The sequence below is a fragment of the Mercenaria mercenaria genome, chromosome 1, assembly GCF_021730395.1.
Source record: "Mercenaria mercenaria strain notata chromosome 1, MADL_Memer_1, whole genome shotgun sequence".
Classification (NCBI taxonomy): Eukaryota; Metazoa; Mollusca; class Bivalvia; order Venerida; family Veneridae; genus Mercenaria; species Mercenaria mercenaria.
The window spans coordinates 5,282,476-5,304,507 of NC_069361.1; the positions used below are offsets into that span (position 1 = coordinate 5,282,476).

At 33.2% G+C, this 22,032-nt stretch overlaps 2 protein-coding genes across 3 annotated transcripts in view; both read right to left on the minus strand.

Annotated features, from left to right (window-relative positions):
• LOC123545124 (uncharacterized) overlaps positions 1-22,032 on the minus strand; it is a 98,011-nt gene that overhangs the window by 29,792 nt on the left and 46,187 nt on the right. The window lies entirely within an intron of this gene.
• On the minus strand, positions 67-7,665 carry LOC128555630 (uncharacterized). Of its 2 annotated transcripts, XM_053538482.1 has the most exons (6): positions 7,335-7,665; positions 5,026-5,351; positions 4,531-4,726; positions 4,016-4,120; positions 2,714-2,815; positions 67-581 (listed from the first exon to the last, which is right to left on the minus strand). In XM_053538482.1, exons 1-6 carry the CDS (start codon positions 7,602-7,604, stop codon positions 288-290), a joined length of 1,293 nt encoding a protein of 430 aa, XP_053394457.1. In that variant the 5' UTR covers positions 7,605-7,665; the 3' UTR covers positions 67-287. The 2 variants fall into 2 exon arrangements, with proteins under 2 accessions (XP_053394457.1, XP_053394462.1); XM_053538487.1 differs by lacking the exon at positions 4,016-4,120.

Genomic DNA, 22,032 nt, shown 5'->3' on the forward strand with positions numbered 1-22,032 from the left:
ATACTGCCGTAACTGTAAATGATTTGTCGTGTGGACAATAAGTGACAGATAAATTCATAGATACTGGCTATCTTTTATTAAAACTCCGCATTCTTGATACAGTCTTGTCAGATACTAGTAAATTCAAAAATATTAAACAACACAAGTCTTGTCAGATAAATTCAAATATATTAAACAGAGCATTACACTGAAATTTCGTCTCTTGATACAGTCTTACCAAATAAATAGATATTAAACAGCACCTTATATTAAAACATCGTTTCTTTATACAGGCTTGCCAGATAAATTCATAGATACTGAACAACACCTTTAGCTAAAATCCCGCCTTCTTTATACAGTCTCAAAGCGGGCCATACAAAGAAATCTGGTGTAATTCCAGACTTCGTGTAGGCCTTATATAAACTTTTATCGAACTCTTCATTTTCATTTTCAGGCGTTGGACATAGGTATATGGGTGGGTCTTGAACACACATCCACCACGTCAATTCTAAAGCTTTTGTAGCGAACAGATCAACTGCCTTCAAGCGTGCTGGTAACTGATGTCTCGTATTTTTCGAGTGTACTATATCCTCAACAAAAACCTGTGGTGTGAAGTTAAGAATAAGTTAGGGATCAGTAAAATAGCTAGCAATAATAGTCCTAAAATTTATTGCAAGGTACAAAATATTTCAGCTATAAAAATTGAATACAGAAAAAACGTGTACAAGATTGCCATGATCCTTTCCCCCAATTGCAATTGCAAAATTTTATCAGTTTCAGCTTTCTTGAAAAATATTAGATTAAAAAAAAAAGACTTTTTAAAACACTACCATAAAGCCACTTCAAATTGATTTATAGTACTTTGAAATTTTTTTTAGTAAAAAAATATAGAACGAGAAAGAGGGTTTTTTATTTGATTTTTTTATATCAATTTTACATTTTGATAGGCGGATACATTTTTCATGGAGCAAGTTAGATATTTTTCATATTTTTATACGTAGTTTAACCATCTGAACAGTACTTGAAGCATACGCAGGTCTACAAAGGTTTTATTTTTGAAAATCTATACATTTACATATTTTTAGATGTATGAATTTACAGATTTTAGTACATGGATCTCCTAAAGTTGCATTTGTCCTAAAAAATGACAAGTTGAAAAGGTTGAAACTTATAGTCTTGATCATGGTATATATAAATAAAGATCATTTTTTAATTTCAGTAAGTTTGATGTCTCTGATATTTTTGCATTTACAGATAAAATAAGTAAACAGAAATGACCAAATGACGTAAGATATTTTACATAGTATTAGGATGTCATATTGATCCCATATGGGCTATAATGGTTTCAAATTACCAACATATCTTGTAAAGCAAATTCTAACACGACCCGATTTGTATTCCTATGAAACAAAGAAAGCTAAAAACTGTGTGTTATTTAAGAAATAACATATCCCAAACAGTGATTTGTCGTTGAATAAAATCATTGTTTGGAGTTAAGATGCGAAGAAATCATATCACGAGGGCGCATCTAAACGACAAACAATGATTTTATTCACGCATAAATCACTGTTTGAGATATATTATTTCGATTCTAACACGTTATCAAGGATTATTATGTACGTCCTTGCTGATATCTGTCAATTAGATCTATTTGCCTGATTTCTGTTGATTTCTTTTTCAGCGCGCCACAAGGCCGTCTAACGTCATTACGTAATAATTGTGACGTCAGAAAAAATAATTGTTTAGCAAACAATCAAGGCCTTCGAGTAACGCCCTCGTGGTTCAATTCCTACGCATCTGAACTCTGAACCGGGGTAAATCAGACGATAAATCACAAGAAGGCCTTGATTGTTTTCATTCTGACATGCTCATTGACATATTTTAATAAATATTATGCTGGACTTCATTTACCCGAGGAGTAATGTATCGGACGTCATTCGACAATTTGACGTCATAATCGATGTCATAATGCTCATTTAACGGTCCGCGCGTCAACCGTTGTTTATCGCAGAATATACAGAGTTTGATTTCCTTCTTTGTTTAACCGGAATTCTAATATGCCTGTCTCTGTTAAAACACTCTTACGCTAGAATGACGTCACGTTAACGTGCGGTGATGTCAAAGTTTTTGTTGCGACCAAGAAAGAGCAGCTTCTACATTTTATCTACTGTTTTAGATTAAGGGCATAATAGAATCGAAAAAAAATATAGCATAACCGTGTTTTAACACTATATATACACTGCACCCTCGTGAAATTATTACGCCCGACGTATAACCACCCATCGTGCATAAATAGTGGTAAAGCATTCTTTTGCTATAAATTATTCTTAAATCAAACCGAGTCATGATAGAATGAATAATAACACAGTTTTCAGCCTTCTTTATTTAACAGGAAAACAAATCGTGTCGTGTTAGAATATTCAACAATTCTTTTTTCTGACATCAAATATTTGATGGGTATCGTCAAGGACGTACATCATAATCCTTGATAACGTGTTAGAATCGAAATATATCTCAAACAGTGATTTGCTCATGAATAAAGCATTGTTTGTCGTTCAGATGCGTATTAAATTATATCACTCGGGTTGCGCCCTCGTCGCATCTAAACTCCAAACAATGATTTTATTAATGATTTTATTCAATGACAAATCACTGCGAGGGATATATTATTTCTTAGAAAGATTTTTCTTAAAGAAAGTAAAAACTATCAAAATGGTAAAAGTATTATACAAACCCTATTTAGTCTTTGTAAGGCTATGTTTGCGATTCCCTTGCGGTACTGTACAATTAAGTGTCTGCCGTCTTCACTGCATCTATTTGGCTGAGATTTTGACGTCTGAAATATGATTTAATATCTGCAATAATAAATATTGTTCAACCAGTGAAAGGCACATAACCGTTTTCCGTGGTGATCAGCCACTGGCCTAACTGAAAAATTGGGCTATCTAAATTTGATTTTTCAATCAATTTTCAAGACTGACATATTTCCGAATGGTCTCTAGAATCGCAGGGACCATAGAAAAGGCAGTCTTAAGATCCTGTGTCGTGTTTGTTTACATATCTGATAACATTAGAAAAGGTTTTACTGTTCAGCCCTTTGCAGTTAGGCGCTACACCTTCCTAGTTGATTGTGTGAAAACTCCATTACAGGAAATTTTCAAATTTACAGGTGCTAAGTTGCCGTATTATTTGTCTTCTGTCTTATTTTCGTCAAGCTATAAGTGGTGTTTCTGGTTTCTTTTATTTACTGAATATTTTCGTGGTTTACATTCCGTGTCATACATTTTATTTACATTGGCCTGTTACCTTGAAAGACGGTTGGGATTAAGTTAGAAGTTTGTGCACGTGTAACAGGTTTAAATACCCCTCGTGTTTTTTAACCCCTAACATTTCCAAGGCGGTTACCCTATGTTTTCCTTTATCTGTATATTTTTCTACGTATCCAATATGCCTGCAGTGTTTGATGGTCTGTGCTATTCGGAATTGACTATTCCTATTGTATCTTTGTCGTTATTCTAACACCCAAAGTTTTAGACATTAAACTGCTAGTTAAAAGTTAAATAGAGGGTATTTGTTTGTTCCAGCCTAAGATCATAACATATTTCACCGAGTGAACACCATATGCAATATTTATGTAAATGTAAATAATGGTGTTCACGAGTGAAATATATCTTTATTTTACGCTGAAACAAACAACTTTTCGTTTCATTTTATGTATTTTAATGATTTTAACAACGCCACCCACATTACGTCATAAAGTCACATAATTGTGAAGTTTATATATCTTTATGTTTGTGTTGGTAGATCTATTTAATATATAAATCTATATCTTTACCGTTGCATATTTTGCAAGGAATTTTTGAATACATATAATTAGTATTTTTTCGCATTTAAATGTAGATCTAGTATCATTTTAAAATTTTATTTTGTTAAAATAATTGGAAGTCTTTCTCGAAATACACAGATGTAGATCTACTTACTTTATGCTGCCCACTGAAATACCTATATTTCGTGCTGTGTACAATGTACTTCATACCTCCTTGTTATAATTATCTGGTCCAAACTCGAGGATTTCATTAAACCTATTGATGATTTGATTTATTTGACTTTCTGCTGCATTAGTACAAAACTGGTAGGCTTCCTGAAATTTTATGGGAGACTGAGGTTTGGTATGTTATTCAACTTTTAAAGTAGTAGTTTCACTTAGCATTTATGTACGTTTGTAGTGATAAGTTGTGACACTTGATGGAAAAATATTAACAGTTTTATTCAGATACATCTCTGAAAAGAAATAAATGAAACCTGTATGCAAGAAGTAAAAACAAACATAGAAACAAAGTTACAGGATATGGATATAAAAAGTATGTTTACACATGTTAAATGGATAGAAAACTATTGAACACATTTTTCAAGATTTCTCAGCATGTTCATATGGAAAACGTGATATGCTGCTAGCTATAACAATGATTAAATAAAATGTACGACTTTGTTGCAAATTCAAGACGAATTGCCAGCACTTTTTATTATAGTTTTCATACTTTTTCTATTTACCTTAACAACTGACAAAAGATATTCTATTGTTTTCTTCTCAATCCAATTTTTCTTGTTGCTGATTTCCTCAAAAGCTTCAGTCCATTCGTTGTCGTACAGTTCTGAAAATCTCTCAGCTATCTTTGTTGGTCTGTTGGTGTCGCTTAAATCAGCTATATCTGGATTGTTCTGTCTCATTTTAATGCTTGCTCTCTTACTTTAAAGAAGAAAAAAAAAACATTTTGTAACACAGAGCGGATTACACATAATGTATCAAAGAGTGCCGACAACCTATACATTAAGCTTATAATTATAAAGGTAAGAAAATACATAACCTTATGATGTAGTTATGCATTTCATTTTTCGTTTGGGTTTGTAGATGAAACAATTTTACATTAATTTATAAAGAGACGTTCTTTCTCAAATTGCCTCATATACTTTATGATTCACTGCAGTTTTACTAAAACTTCAAAAGACATATTGAAAGTCGGTATATTTGGTTTCTAGCATGTTTACCTTCTTTCTATCTTCTGAAAGTCTTCCCTGGCTGTAATGGAACTTTGGTCATCAACAGTATCAGTCGTACTTGCTGTTTCCTGATATCGTACCTGCATATCAAAATCAGTTGGTCTACTTCTCTGGACAGACTGTCTAGTTGGTGTTTGCTTGCTTTCTTCATGTTGAAGTTGACTTTGTCCAGTACTGATTTCTGACCGCTGACTTTTTCTAAAGTCCGCTTGGTTTTGACCTTGTTTCCCTTCGGTCAGTTTTGATGCTTTTGAATGATTTTCGCGTTGACTGACTGACAATGTTTCAACCTCTTTAATTTCTCTCATTTTGTCCTAAATATTACGTAAAAACGTGTAAGTTTTGCATTTCTTAAATTATAAAGCGGCAGTGTAAAATATGTTGGTGTTAAATGCGTATGTCTCGATAGCAATAGCAAACTTTCTAATACACTTGGAAAATGTTTACGTTAGGTAATAAGTGTAAATCATTAAAACAAGTATACACAGAGTGCAAGTCTAATAAAAGCGGCGTATGGTAACCAGTTAAAATAATGGACTTTCAATAAAGGAGAAAACAATGGGCAGATCTAAACAAACTGGAATTAAAGAGGGGATCTTAGATTACGGAGCCTGTATATCATAGAAACTTCCAAAAGACACAATTGAAAAGCCCGCACCATATCAATCGGTGATAAGACAATACCCAAAAGCTATGAAAGCAGGATATCGGAACCACCCAAGCCTAAATGATTGAATGTACGGGGAGACTTTTACGACAGCCACATGGCAAAAAACAACGCTGCTGTAAAGAAATTTCTACAGGTCGCCCAAAACGAAATAAATGAAAATGCTACAGAAACGGTTCGGTGGAGCCTGTTCGTGGACAATATTTACTTACTCAGAATATTTGTATTATGACATCTAGATAAAGTTACAAATTGGCTTACCTGAGGTCAAAAACTAGGTTTACTAGGTCAAAGTATAGAAAACAAACCTTTCTTAACATTCTAGATGATATATTTCCTCCTGATCTATATGAAAAAATGCTGTCTTAACGAAATTTATGTCATAATTGAAATAGGCTAATAACGGCGAAAAAAAAACTATGTAGAAACATTTGTTGTCACTCGAGATGCCATAGTTCCTGCCTGATCTATGGACTCTTGTCACTGGGTCGAATTGTCGAAAAGCCTTGTCATCTGGGTTTAAAAAAAAAGTCACTGGGTCGAATTATAGAAAAGCCTTAAATATTCTTCACACTCCAGATGCAACATTTTCTATCGATTTGTCATAACGTTTTCACAATAAAATGTAAGACAAGTTTAAATCTGTGTTATCATGGGTCAAAACAAGGTCAAACCATAGAAAAAACATGGTACAGGTAATATTTTCTACCTGATCTACAAGAAGCATAGAATGCTTCTCTTTATAAATATTAAATACAACAAGGTGACTATGTCAAATCACATATATTAGTTTAAAATTAGACATAAATTTTATAGATCTTATGAAAACGTGTAGAAAATATAGCCTCTGGAGTGTTTACAATGTATTTTCTACTACATGTATAAACCTTGTTTATGAACCCCTATAACAGAACTGTAACCCAATGTCAAACTATATCAAGAACATTCTGAGAATATAACATATATATCCAGTACAGAATATGACCTCTAGAATGTTTACAAGGTTTTTCCATGACATGACCTTATGACCTAAATTTTGAGCAACTAAACAAAGTTCAGACTCGTTCGATATGTAAATTAGAAAAAAAAATCTTCTTAGCAAGTTTCACTGTACGATTACAACCAGTCATCTGTATTGTATAAACGCTATATACACACGTCATTTCAGAAAATATCAAGCCAATAAGTGCACGTGTGAATTTTTTAAAAATTTGTACGTGGTCTCAGAGTTAACTGTATTATTATAAAATATATCTATCTTATACTAATTTTAGATTATCAAAATATTTTTCTTCTTTGCATGTACAGTTGGTAATCCTACAAACATTGGTTCAATCTAGGACAATTAGAACATTAACCAAGGGTACAGGTTAGGGTTATTAATAGTGAAATCTATTGGCAGTCTTACCCACTATTAAATGCCCCTTTACCAGGATTTAGCTATTTTTGCACTCCCGGATCTTATCATGGATCGTTGCTTTTACAATTGCTGAATTTGTTAAAATGAAATTAGTCTCTTACACAATGTGAGTCAACAATATGTCTATGATTAAATCTATGTATCTTATATTTTGCTTAATTCATAATAAACGTTATGGTCTTCAAAAAAATGTATACTTAAATGGCTCACAGTTAAGTGACGTTTAAGGTGTCCACTAAATCCTGTTTGCGCTTTTTCATAGTTTTTCTTCGCTTCTGCAAATTTTTCTTCGGAAACAAGACTAATAATTCCTTCTACTAACTTTATCGATTTTTTACCAGATTCCGTAATATTCCTCAAACGTTTTAAAATATCATGTTCTTGATGTGCCTGTTTAAGAGCTGCCCTCGCCTTATCCTTATGACCTGTTTTCACGGCATTAAACAATTCTTCAATTGCACATTTAGACTGAAAATCCATTTTTATGGCGAATTGTTAATAGTAAACAGACGCTTGTATTTAAACTTCCTGGTTACCCAACTATCGCAGAGGCCAAATAAACATAATTGCGTGTGTATTTAGTTTATCAATAGTTGACAACAGAACTTCTCAACCAGAGAAATGTATTGATTTCTAATACATGAGGGACAAAAACAAAAGATTCTTCAATTAAAGAAGACAGCAAACAAGTAATCAAAATAAAAAAAAAACATATCGAGTAACGTACATGATGAAATTGTCTGGCACCTGTATTAAGTCGATTCTTTATTTATTATTTAGTTTTTCGGCGAACGCCGTCTAAGAACGAATTCGTTACCTATGCCACGTGGCTTCAGTTTGCAAATCAAACTACTTGATAACGCATTATAGATAATTTATCAAAATGGAAGATTTATGCAACAATTCAATTCAATAGTTTATTTGGCAAAACATATACAATGTTCATCGCCAGTACTGTATGGCGGTGTTAAACAATTATAAAGAATATGAGAAAAGCATGAATATACATGTATAGACATACAAACATACAGGTGATAGGTATAAATTGTAATACAAATACACAATTGCAATTCAACCTCTTAAAGCAAATGCTTGATAAATATATTTCGCTAACTTATTAACAATACCACTCTGGCAATTACTTAACAGAGTTTTAAACTTATTCAAAATAGGCCAATGACAATAATAGTTTGGTAGACAGGTATTTCGTAAATCTCTATAAAATGGACACACTAACAAAAAGTGATATTCATTCTCAATTGTATTCATGTTACACCTTGTACATAATCTAAGATTTCTGTCTATATTTCTATGCCTTCCTTCTTCTATAAGTAAATTGTGAGCTGAACATCTGAATCTAGACAATGCATTTCTGTAATTATCGTTCTTAACACATGACAAATACTTTTCAACTTGGAAATCGGTTTTAAACATACAATATGTTACAAGTTTAGGTAGGTTTCTAAGATCTGAAAACCACTGCTGTAAGTACTGGTCATATAAACACCTTATAACATTTTGTATTTGCGTATTTGACACTGATACATTATTCCATAAATATGAAAATCCTGTGTCATCTAGTAGCTTTTTTACATCTTTAGACCACTTATTTGTATAATTACCATTTTCATCACGTAAATTAAATAATTTATACATAACTGAGTCTGTATTTTTTATGACTTTAATTCAGTATTTTACAATTCTAACTTTTCGAATAACACTCATTGGAACTCGTCCAAATTCACCATATATCGTAGCATTAGTTGTTTGTTGTCTTACTTGTAAAGTTTGTTTAAGAAATTTTATATGTAACCTTTCAATATCCGGGGCTTTATGAAAGCCCCAAACTTCACATCCATAATTTACAATTGAAGCTATCATCGAATCAAAAAACTTAACTTTCTCAGATACATCGAAAGAAACAACATCAAACAATGAGTTAAGAGAAAATAAAGCTTTCATTGCCTGTTGAGATAAGGATTTCTGAGCCTGATAATAACAACCATTAGAAGACAAAGTTACTCCAAGATATGTAAAATTTGTTACAATATTCAGTTTATGGTTATTAAAAAATATTTCAATGTTTTCAGGTCTATTACCTTTTTTAAATACCATTACAACAGTTTTATCTATATTAACACTTATTCCCCAATTATTACAGTATGCATTTAAGTTATTTAAGGCGCGTTGAAGGCCTTCCTTAGAATACGACATTAAAACAGTGTCATCAGCAAACAGTAGTAAAAACAATCTAAGTTCATCAATACAAACAGGGTCTATAGCATTATCATATATATACTGAGACATATCATTTATAAAGAACAGGAATAGCAGAGGTGACAAAGGCTCGCCTTGCTTAACTCCCTTGGTACTATTAAAATTTTCAGTATAATCACCATTTACTCTTACACAACATTTTACCTGTTCATATATTTTCTGTAACATTTTAACTAACCTTGCTGAGGCTCCACATTGTAATAATTTAAACCATATGCCATTTCTATACACTACATCGAAAGCTTTTCGAAAATCTACAAATGCGCAGTAAAGTTATTTCTTTTCATGAGAGATAACTCTATCAATTAAAGATGTTAGAACATAAATACAATCAACAGTGCTTTTATTTTTTCGAAATCCAAATTGAAAATCTGACAACAATTCATTTTCTTCCGCCCATATTCGAAGACGTGTATTCAACAAAGTAGAAAATATTTTTGAAAAAATACTGGTAAGAGTAATGCCCCTGTAATTATTAACATCATTTGGATTGCCCTTTTTGGGAACAGGAACAATAACGCCTTTTGTCCAACTATCTGGGTAGATACAATGTACATACATATGGTTAAAAAGTTTACATAATAGTGGTGCAAATATATCTTTGCACTCAATAAACATCTCAGGAATTAAACTGTCTACACCTCCACTTTTACCACGCTTTAGCTCTGACATAGCTTTAAATACTTCATCTACAGTGAATAATCTGTCAAGTTGTTCAATATCATTTCCATCACTATTGTTAAACAAGTCATTCTCAACATCTTCATTGCTAAAATTGTCATCATCAGAGTAGATATGCTTAAAATGATTAAAAAATTCTTCAGAATTACATTGTTATTCTGTACTTTGCTAGCTTTAAGTTTACGTACCTCTTTCCAAAATTGTTGAGGTTGGGACGTAGCTAGATTGTGCAAATTACTTCTTTGATTGGCCTTATAACTAGCACGGGCTTTGCGCTTGGAAGAACGGTAAATGCGACGTTTTTCAAGTAATACATTTCTATTATGATCACATTTATTTTTCCGATAAGCTGCCTTGGCTGAACGAAATTCACGTCTAGCCGATACGCATTCCTGCGTAAACCACTTACTCTTAACTTTTCTTTTATTTTTAGATTTGTTTATATTTACAGACCTACCAAAAACACTGTAGGCATTTTTATATAAAATGTCAGCAAACTGGTCTATACCTGTATTAACATCAATACTTGTTGATAAAATATCATTTACAATAGATTCTAAATTACCAAAATCTGAGTGAATCAATGTTTTGTATTCAGGACTTTTTTCATTATTCCAGAATATTTTATCAATAAATTTATCATCTACATGTGACTGTGATACAGATTTCTTGACACACAAATCAATTTGTATAGGTACATGATGTGAGCATGTATACAAATCATGAACAACGAAATCGTTAATGTATTGAAAGAAATCATGAGACATAAGTGCATAATCAATCACACTACAACCGCTAGATGACATAAATGTGTAACTACCGACCCCGGCGTCATCACCAATACGCCCGTTAACAATTTTCAAGTCGGTGCATAAACATATATCTAATAGTTTATTACCAGAGTTATTAACAGTTTTGTCCATCGTAAATCGGGTAGGAATGTTATAACATACATTATCACAATCATCTTTTCCTAATGAAGGAATGTATTTGTTAAAATCATGTGTATTTTGTAACGTGTCCGACCGTTCGCCACATCTAGCATTTAAATCTCCAATAACTGACACTTTACCATATTCTTGATATTTTCTAATATTACTTTCTAACAATTCATAGAAACCAATTTCATGATTTAAATAATAAACATAGTTACTAGGTGGTATATAAACAAAGCAGATATACAAGTCATCATCAAATCCGAAAAAGTTTTTACATAGTTTCACCCAAATAAAGCCAGAACTGTCCGTCTCAAGTACTGAAATACCTCTATTTAGGCTGTCTTTATAAAATAAGCAAATTCCACCGTGCCCTCTATTGGATTTTAAACTCTCAGGTCTAGGTAAAGAAGTAGATTTATATCCGTTTAGTGTAAAATTAACGGTACTTTTTTGCCATGTTTCGGTTACAAATATGATGTCAAAATTTAGGACAAAATTTAAAAAGTCTTCATCATCTATACTTGAGTTTAATCCTTCAATATTCCATGAAACAATGCTTAAACTGTCACACTTTTCTCCACCCCCCTATGCTGCATTGTTACCCATATATTGAACATTGTTGATAAACAGCTTATCCCTGACTAGAACAGCTCGTTTGCCTTCTTTTCTGGCTTGAATCATCACTGGAATGAGTTCATTTCGTCGATCCTTATTTTCCTGTGGGTACTGTTCCGACAAACTGTAATTTTACATGTTTTAGCGCACTTTTGATAAGCATTTTAGAGTCGGTGTCAAATTTCACTACAATTGGTCTAATTTTACCTGGAATATGCCTACCGATTCTATGTGCCCTGATTATACGAATTTTAGATGCTGGGTTAGTAATGTGCAATACTTTCTCGCAGAAAGTAAGCACCTTATTAGCACAATTTTCTGTGAAAGGACTGGCACTATCAGTTCCTCTGGAGTCGGAAACAGGCACATCGTGAGCAATCTCGTGTACAGGTTGTACGCCGTCCTCGGGTTTACTCGAATCTACGGGTCCGGAATCCATGGGAGCTGACACAGCATCGGCCGATTTCCCAACAAGTGGGGATACAGGATCGAACGTGGGCCTTCAGTAATACCAAAAAATAACAAGTTGTCCCTCATAGAACGACATTTCAAATCGATGATACTTACCGTAAAGGATTCATTGTCTTTTTTCAATTTAATGTTTGTATCTGACAGGGACTTTACTTCAGCCTGCAGTTTAGAAATGTTTTGTTTATTTAACTCAGAGCAAGCGGTGACTTGATCGTACTGATCGCTCATGAAGTTTTGGCTGCGCTCGATTGCGTTGATCTCTTGCTCCATGTTATTCAAACGGTCCGTTATCTTTTTGACATTGTCCTGAATTGAACTCAATTGACCCAATTTACTGTCCATACTATCCAGTCTTTGAATAATACCCTGTAAAATATCTGTATTTATATTCTGCTGGGATGACTGAGGTAAAACGGGAGAGGTCATAGGATTCATGTTCATGTAATAATTTGGTGTTGAGTACATAGATGGCATCGGAGATGGTATCGGAGGCATCACGAAAGATTGACCAGTTTGACCAATATTTGATGACTGAGAGTTGGTCGCCATTTTCTTTTTCGGCTCTTTGTTCTCACTCGCAGGCGATATATTTTCCTTTTTACGTTTTCTGGTCATCAGATTTAATTAAAAGACATACCGTTTACGTCACAAACCATTAAATATATAATCCGTCCACAAATTAGTCCAATTTTCACAATATAAAGCATTACATTTCTATTTTTTTGTATTTTTCAGTCAAGTTTAAAATTTTTTTTCTGCCTGATTGGACGAGAGTGTTAATTTCTTTCACTCTGTTGATTGTGCTACGCTGAGTGAAATGTAGACAAAGCGTTTATCCTAAACGACGCTGTTCACAGTTTTAAAGCTAACTTTGGCTCAGTATATTTAGCAAGAATATTGATATATCTCAAAATGATAAGTAAGTTTAATAAATATGATAAAAACCTGTTCAAATACCAACATATATCAAATTAAAGAAAGAGCTGAATACGGTCTGCGTATCACATGAATAAGGATGTGATAAGAGTCTTTTATGTAGAGAAGTGCTTTTTAAAAGATTTCCCTTGTTACAATTGTCGTCTGTATATGAAAAGGTTTCTTGCTTTTGTGACTTATTCAGATTGCATATTAAAATGAGTACTTGTTTGCTTTGATATATTTGTTATAAATTATTTAACTGATTTATTATATATGAATATTTTTCTTTAGTATGGTATGCAAATATTGAACTCAGTTGAAATCTGTTTTATTATGTATATGCTATATAATGACTGAATCTCATTACACTGAAATGAAGGTACGCTGCATACAGTTTATCTATGTGATATGACTATTGTCAAACTTTGCTTATGAAACAGAAATATTGAAATAATTACAATTGTATGTTTTGCTTGACCTTCACATTTTTATGGGTGTGACGTCATTGTCCAAAGATTCATGAATAGCAAATATGCATTTGTTAAAGCGGGATCAGTTGGCCTATTTTAGAAATAAATAAAAATAACAAATAAAAAAATCCTTTGATTTTTTCTCATGTATTCTAAACAAACTTGATTTGTAGCATCTTTATATGGCCCGCAGCCAACTTTGTTCAGCTGGGACATTTAACCCCTTTTAGGGACTGCTAGAGCTAAAACTTGAAATGCCTTTATACAGCGTCTCGTGAACAGCTTGGTGGATCTTTGTCATACTTGGTCTGGAGCATCATTATAAGGTTCTCTTCCAAATTTATTTATATAGGAACTTGGGCCCTATTAGGGACCACTATAGCTAAAAGTAGATATGCCTTTCTTCGCATTAACCACTAAAATGTAATGGATTTTTATCAAACTCGATGTGTATCAATATCGTAAGGTCTCCTGCTATTTTGTTACAAATGGGGATAGGGACCAATTTAGCTAAGAATATAAACACGTTTAATGACCTCTTCTCATGAACCGCTTCATGAATCTTCATCAAACTACTGCTGTAACTATTCGTCTAAGGACAAACAAAACAAAATTGCAACCCTACGAAACCTTTGCGAAAAATTAAAAGAGACCCATTTAAATTGTTGAAGTGCGGTGTTTAGTTTTGCAATTTGAAAAATGTTAGATGGAAGATGAATGTTACATGAAAAATTCATAAACTTCTTTCCTTATTACAATTCGCCGACCATCATTTTTAAAGATATTTCTTGTTTCTATTCTTTTGGATTCCCCCTTATACACTAAGGTAGAAGGACAAAATTTACAGGTACTAGTATTTTACCCATCATTATCAAGTATATGAACACACAAGAACAATACATATACAAACAATATACTCTTCGGGGTCGGTGTGCAGTGTTTAAACGTTTGTGCAGCAGTCGGCTACATGACTTTCAAATTGATATTCCATTTTCTGAAAGCTTATGACTTTACAACTTAAAGAATAAAGTGCATCGGCTATTTTCGTCATTTGTTATAGCCGTCTTGTCCAACTTGAGTATTCTATCGTCCACGTGGTGTCTTTTCTTGACCTTTTGCTACATTTTAACAAAACATGTATGCCTAACGTATACGCTTCCTGGAATGTCACATACGATATATGCTTTATAACAGACAGACGAGTGGCTTTAAATCATGATCAAAAAGATGTTTCTAAAGAAAAATGTATTCAAAAGAGATTATGTTTGCATATTCGGAAATCTTTTTCGTATTTGTATGTATGTATGAATGTTTATAAGTTTTACCAAATTCAAAACATTTGGCTGATTTAAACGTATTGATCGTCGATGACGGTTACACTCAAAATATATCAGGCATGTCCTACCGAAACGATCCCATTACCGCTTTTGTAACTTTTGTGACATGCAAAATTACAGATATACCTCAGTCGAACCAGCTCTGGTTAAATATATAACATCAATAAGCTTTTGATGGTCAGTGCTTACCCTATACTGTTTAGTTTTAATTATAATTATGATCTATCTATTTAAATATTACAGATCGAATAATTTATGAGGGTATTACCTCTCATTCAGTTATGGTTTCTGTAACATAAAAATAAAATTGGATGCATTTAAAACGACGGAAAACGTGGTGATTTACAGATACTACAGAATCTAACACCCATTTTCACCTCTTTTGTTTACCTTATATCAATTATTCATTCCCGAATTTCAACTACAATAGTTAACTGTGGTTCTCTAATTACACCTAAAAGACGAATTTACAATGCAGTTGGTTGCCCTGATGTTTTATCGGATGTTTTATTTTAATGAGCATGCGCTCTTTACGTGTGGCAAAAAAAGACCGCTTAACAATAAGTAAACCTACATAAAGTCATCATTAAATTACGAATTATTTTGCCACAATAAAAACAAAAGATTTTGATCACACAATTTATTGTATAGTGTGCCTTGATTAAAAATAGATATATTATTAATCATAAGTTACCCGAGAAGCCGCCTTTATTCTTATTTTCATCAAAACAGAACACGCATTTTATATTCTTAATATAATCGAAAATATACCGTGCGCAAAAATCGTTAACCTTCAGTTAATACAATAGATCTAATTATAATAAACTTTTATTCCATAAAAAAAAACGGATCATGGTCTAATAACAAATAAAGTATTTGAGAGTAGAACACCCCTCCCCGTTACCCGCTCCCACTCTGTTAAATTTGACCCACCCTTTGATATTGTGAAATAAAAACTTTAAAGAATAATGAGAAAACAAGAGGGTCAAGATGGCTCTAAGTCACTCACCTGAGAAACACACCATAACAGTGTAAACATGTTTGACCTAGTGATTTCATGGAAACAAATATTCTGGCCAATTTTCATTAGGACTGGACCAAAAATGAGGTCTCTTGAGCTTAAAAAAGTATTTTCTTAGATATAACCTAGTGACCTAATTTTTGTCTCCAGATGACCCATATTCAAATGTGACCTAGATTTTATCAAGGCAATCATTCTGACCAAATTTCATGAAGATCAATTGAGAAGTACAGTCTCCATCACATACACAAGGTTTTTCTTTGATTTGACCCAGTGTCCTCATTTTTGACCCCAGATGACCCATATTCAAAGTCGACCTAGATTTCAGATGACCTATATTCAAACTTGACCTAGAATTCATCAAGGCAATCATTCTGACCAAATTTCATGAAAATCAATAGAAAAATACAGCCTCTATCGCATATACAAGGTTTTTCTTTTATTTGACCTAGTGTCCTCATTTTTGACCCAGATGACCCATATTCAAAGTCGACCTAGATTTCAGATGACCTATATTCAAACTTGACCTAGAATTCATCAAGGCAATGATTCTGACCAAATTTCATGAAAATCAATTGAAAAATACAGCCTCTATCGCACACATAAGGTTTTTCTTTGATTTGACCTAGTCACCTAGGTTTTGACCCCAGATAATCCATTTTCAAACTAGGCCTAGATTTTATCAATGTTATCATTCTGACAAAATTCCATGAAAATCAATTGAAAGATACAGCCTCTATCGCATACACAAGGTTTTTCTTTGATTTGACCTAGTGACCTAGTTTTTGAGCCCAAATGACCAATTTTCGAAGTTCCTCTAGATTTTATCAAAGTAATCATTCTGGCAAAATTTCATGAAGATCAATTGAAAAATACAGCCTCTATCGCATACACAGGGTTTTCCTTTAATTTGACCTAGTGACCTAGTTTTTGACTCAGATGACCCATATTCAAACTCGACCTAGATTTCATCAGGGCAATAATTCTGACCAAAATTCATGAAGACCAATTGAAAAATACAGCTTTTATCGCATACACAATGTTTTTCTTTGATTTGACCTAGTTTTTGATCTCAGATGATCCATTTTCGAACCTGGCCTAGATTTCATCAAGGTTATCATTCTGACAAAATTTCATTAAGATCAGTTGAAAAATACAGCTTCTATCGCATACACAAGCTAAATGTTGACAGACAGACGACAGACAGACAGACGCCAGACCTCGAGCGGTCACAAAAACTCACCTGAGCTGCTCAGGTGAACTAAAAAATAAGATATCATTATCTATTTGAATACGGAATGAATTGATCGCTAATTGGATGCAAAATCAAAGAACGGATTGTGTCCGCCTTTGTTAAATTTAGCATGGGAACTGTGAGGGACTTTACAGATGTGTGATGACGGGGGAGGGGGTACATCAGTGGGAAAAATCTGTAAACCCGTCGGAAATCTTTAGTTTTTAAAACTTTAAAATTCATTCTCCATCCGCTCTTAATTGAACTTTTTATTTTTAAGTTCGCCTAAATTTGTCGAGTTAAAGATTATTAATGCTCAAGAAAACTTTATTGACTGTTCATTGTGAATCCCTTATAATCAGTTATAATGCGCATTAGTCGAACTATCTGATTTTAAGCAGGGCAGTTGTAGATGTGCAGTGGATTATATATATTTTCCTTTGTTCTGCAAAGGTAAGTTATTGTTATACAGGCTCGTATTGACCGAATTGATTGAAATGTGATATAACTTTAACGTGGTTTATATTGTGCGGCCATGCCTTTCTGTCCCACGTAGAGTGCGCATTCATGCGCGAAATTTTACTTCAATTGATAAGGAACGCGCGAAGTGTAAATCCATCCTAAGTGATTTCTAATATGCATTTATTGACATATATATCAATGTTTTTTCTTGGTTTAGATAATGCAGGTACTATTTCCTATACTTGTAGACTGTAATGAAAGAATTAAAGTATACGTTCCACGACTATTATTACATATGGGACCAATTTGATTTTCTGGTACTTGTTCTGAAAATGAAATTTAAATATAAACATTATTGTTTTGGCTATTTGGCTCTTGTAGATAATGTTCTACACAAGAAAACTCAAGTAATACAAAAAGAATATTTAAATTATCGCCAGCTATCGATGAAATTAATTCATAATAATTCGTAATGGGCTAAATGCACATGGTTGGTATATGACTGAGGCGCTCCCATATCTATATGCCCTACAGAAGAAAAGGAGAAATACAGAATTGATAAAAGTCCAACAAAAATGCTGGAACAACACCATGCAGTATATAAAGATGAAGCACTGATTTGTCCAGTACCTGCCGAATCAGTATTCCTACAAAACAAAAACTATGAAACATGGGTACATAAACATATCGTTTTGTACAACGCTTAAAGGGTAAGGAAAGCCTACAATCTTCAAGCCTTTTATAATGCTGAAAGAATTTTTAAAATCGGACTACTATTGAAAAAGAAATGGCAGTTTGAAATTTAAGAAAATGGTTATCATCGAGGCAGCCATTGTAGTGTGTTTATAACGTCATTTACACACTGCTGAATTCTTTATTTAGCAAATAACCTTTAAATAGATTAATTTTCATATGGTTTTGAGTGTAAGGTGTAAAACATGATAATTTCTTTCATTATAGCTGGAAAAAGTAGAGAATTTATTTTACTGAAAAATGTAAATACAGTTCAAATGTGTATCTAAAAATTTAATAAATCCGCCATTTTGTTTTTTTGTTGTTATGGAAACAAAATGGCCGCCAATTTGACCAAATATTCAAATGCACATAACTTTCTCATCTTTAGTCCGATTTTGAAAATTCTTTCACTTCTTTAAATGTTTAAAGAAATCCGAGCTGACGTAACTAACATAAGAACAACGTTACCTTTCCCTTTAACAGAGGACTATAGGACTATTCTGCGACATTTACTTTAACCAGATAACGGTTTCTCGGTAGTCGAATAAAGCCTAAACTAACAACATATTTCCAGATGAACCGGCCACTGTCATTTTTACCGATCCTGCTGTAAACAGTACGAATTAAAGTAAATAAAATATGCTTGATTCATGACAATGAAACGCTTTCTACATTTACTTCAGTTTAAATTGTTGAATGATAAACTTAATCAATATTGAATTTACAGTATAGTTGTCACAAAGTAATATACAAGATAAAGTCTTCAAAAGTTTTGTCTTTCTGCGTAATAATGTGATCTGGGCCCTGATCCTTTGTTCAAAACTATGTCCAATCTATTATGCGTGTAGATATAATATACGCCAGCGCCGAATTTCGAATTAAAGTGGAAAAGATTATTTTCCGCGGGTTTTAACATACATGTGGCGTCCTAAGGTCCAAATTTGACATACTAGTATAAACAAAATTTAACCGCCACATTAGTGAAGCGTGAGAAATAGCTATTCCGTATTTCAGTTTTTAATGCTCACTGGCACCAGACAAGAAAGAAAATGCTATTGTTAATGTTATACCATACCCCTAAGTATACTATGAGAACCATGGTCATGAACGGGAAAATGCACTAACCAATTTCAATCGTACATTTCTCACCTAAAACGCGCAGTTCGACGAGTGTGTACCAAGCATATCGGACAAGCGGTAATTTATCTTCCATCGTGCACCAGTCACATTGTCTCAATATTTCGTAGCCCGCCTGCTTAGCTCAATAAGGAGAGTGCAGATCTACGGATCTCGGGCTCGTGAGTTCGAGCCCCAGGCGAGGCGTATGTTCTCCGTGGCGATTTGATAAAAGACATTGCGTCTGCAATCATTTGTCCTCCACCTCTGATTCATGTGGGGAAATTGGCAGTTACTTGCGGGGAACAGGTTTGTACTGGTACAGAATCCAGGAACACTGGTTAGGTTAACTGCCCGCCGTTACATAACTGAAATACATTGCACATTTATGCTGCATATACACATTTTCGCGTACACGTGTAGTTAAATGACGACTGACATACATTTTCACATCAGCCGGTCTGGTGCCAGTGGTATAGCCAGAGGGATGTTTGTCCATTTTAAATGAATTTATATGGAATAGTCACAAAGGTACAATATAGATGGTATCGTATTTCTGTAAACTGTAAACTTAGACCAGTGCGTGCTACTATGTGGAATTCATAGCAAAAGGCTTTAACTGTTTTGTCCATTTTTCATGCAACAGTTTAAAACATTGCTTTTCAGAGAAGAAGGAAACAGTTGCAAAAGTGTTTTAATGAGAATGGGTGTTTTTGACTCAGCTGGCTCTGGACACCTTTTGCAACAGTGATCACTTGTATTTACATTTTTTTCTGTGGCATGTATTTGGTTTATTTTGATATGACAATGGAAGATTTGCAGACGTTATTTAAATGGACATGTGAAGCCATTTGATAAAAATATAAAAAGTAGAAGTGAAATGTTGGCCTCTTTCCATGAATACTCAGTTTTGAAAATAGTGTATTATTTCCGATTTGCTCCCTTATATGTATTAAAAATCATCCCGTATTTAAAACTACTCTTTATCCAATGAAATAAGCTAGATCTGAAAGCAAACATACTTTCGAAATACTGAAATCAGAGTATGCAATAGTTATCTTTCTTGTTGTTATTGTTGCCAAATACATACATTTATCCGCTATAAATTAAAATGATTTAAATAACTATCAACTGACATGCCACACATGCATTTCTCAAAAGTTCAATTAAGATTAAATTTATTTGAACAACAGGCAGATCAATTTTTTGTACTTAAGTATGTGCATTTTTAAGATCTTTAAAATTAAAAGTTTCTTGCGTATTGTTAAGAAGTTTTAGGATAATAACTAGTAACTACATAGTGAGTACATACAATAATTTAACTTAAAAATATTTCTTTTATAACGTCTAAGAGTAACAGTTGTTTGTTACTAAAAATACTAAAAGTAACAGAAAAAACAACAACCAGCAACTATAAACGGGTATCGATTTAAACTTGATGCTGGTAGCAATGTTTTTCATCTCGCACAGCACAAGATGTAAATTAGAGTTAATTTTGTTCGTTTTTTTTCTTTGTAAGTAAGCATTACTATAGATCAAGGAGAAGCTTACGTCATTTATCAATATTAACATTTGCCCTATTCAATTCCATTGAAAATTATTACGTTCATTTCGCATGAACAGCAAAAGGAAAGGCGCGAAAGTTACGTGAATAATGGGCCGCTGTTTTGACGACGTCCGCGTGTAGTCAGGGAGAACGCTCCTTATATGACGTCGCAGTTGTTCAGTCTGAAAAACAGAATAGCCGGGAAACTGATTTTAATATTAAATGCAACAAACTTCGTGCAATTTATAATATAGCCTTGTTTACAAGTAAAAAGCAAATATAATGTAAATATATAAAACGAAACTTTTTTTTTCGGTATTCATGCGAAATGAACGACAAAAACGGATCGGCAAATTAAACAAGCGCGATTCATGGATTTGCCGATCCTATTCTGTCGTTTATTTCGCATGAACACCGAAAAACAAATTTCATTTCTAAATAGAAAATTGCCTCCACCTTCTCTTCTGTGGTTCACATTATCTTGTTAGATGATGAAAATATTGAATTTTATTAATGAATATTATCTAGTTTATGAATGAAATACTAGTAGTCATTAAATACATGATTTGTACTGACTTTACCATAAGGCCTTGGCCAAAGAACAAAGTCACTTGGTGAAAAATGTGAAATTTACATAATCTGGTAAAAGCCATTGGAAATAGAAATTCTAATATGCCTGTTTCTGTTAAAACGTGAGATGACGTCAAAGTTTTTGTTGCGACTAAGAAAGAGCGCTACAAAATTGTATCAACTGTTTTAGATTAAGGGCATATTAGAATCGAAATAATGTATAGCAAAATCATGTTCTCCTAAATTAATACACTCAAAATCGGTTATATGTCGCCAGAATAATTCACTCTGGCTACACCCTCGTGAAATTATTTCGCGGACGTATAACCGTTTTCCGTGTATTAATAACGTAAAAACACGGTTTTCTATATATTGTTTCTTAATTAAATGGAGTAATGTTTGAATAAATTTAAAATGAAATATTTTTTCAGTCATTGTGTACCAGGTATTTTTTTTCGCCTGCAACTGGTGTACATTCGGTGGAAGATATTTTCGAGCTTACACTGAAATAAACAAA

Coding starts and splice junctions, on each gene's coding strand:
- LOC128555630 (XM_053538482.1), bottom strand. CDS start 7,604: ATGGATTTTCAGTCTAAATGTGCAATTGAAGAATTGTTTAATGCCGTG. Junction 4,121..4,530: donor ATCTTTTGTCAGTTGTTAAG/GTAAATAGAAAA, acceptor ATAAAATTTCAG/GAAGCCTACCAGTTTTGTAC. Junction 2,816..4,015: donor CAGATAATTATAACAAGGAG/GTATGAAGTACA, acceptor ATCATATTTCAG/ACGTCAAAATCTCAGCCAAA.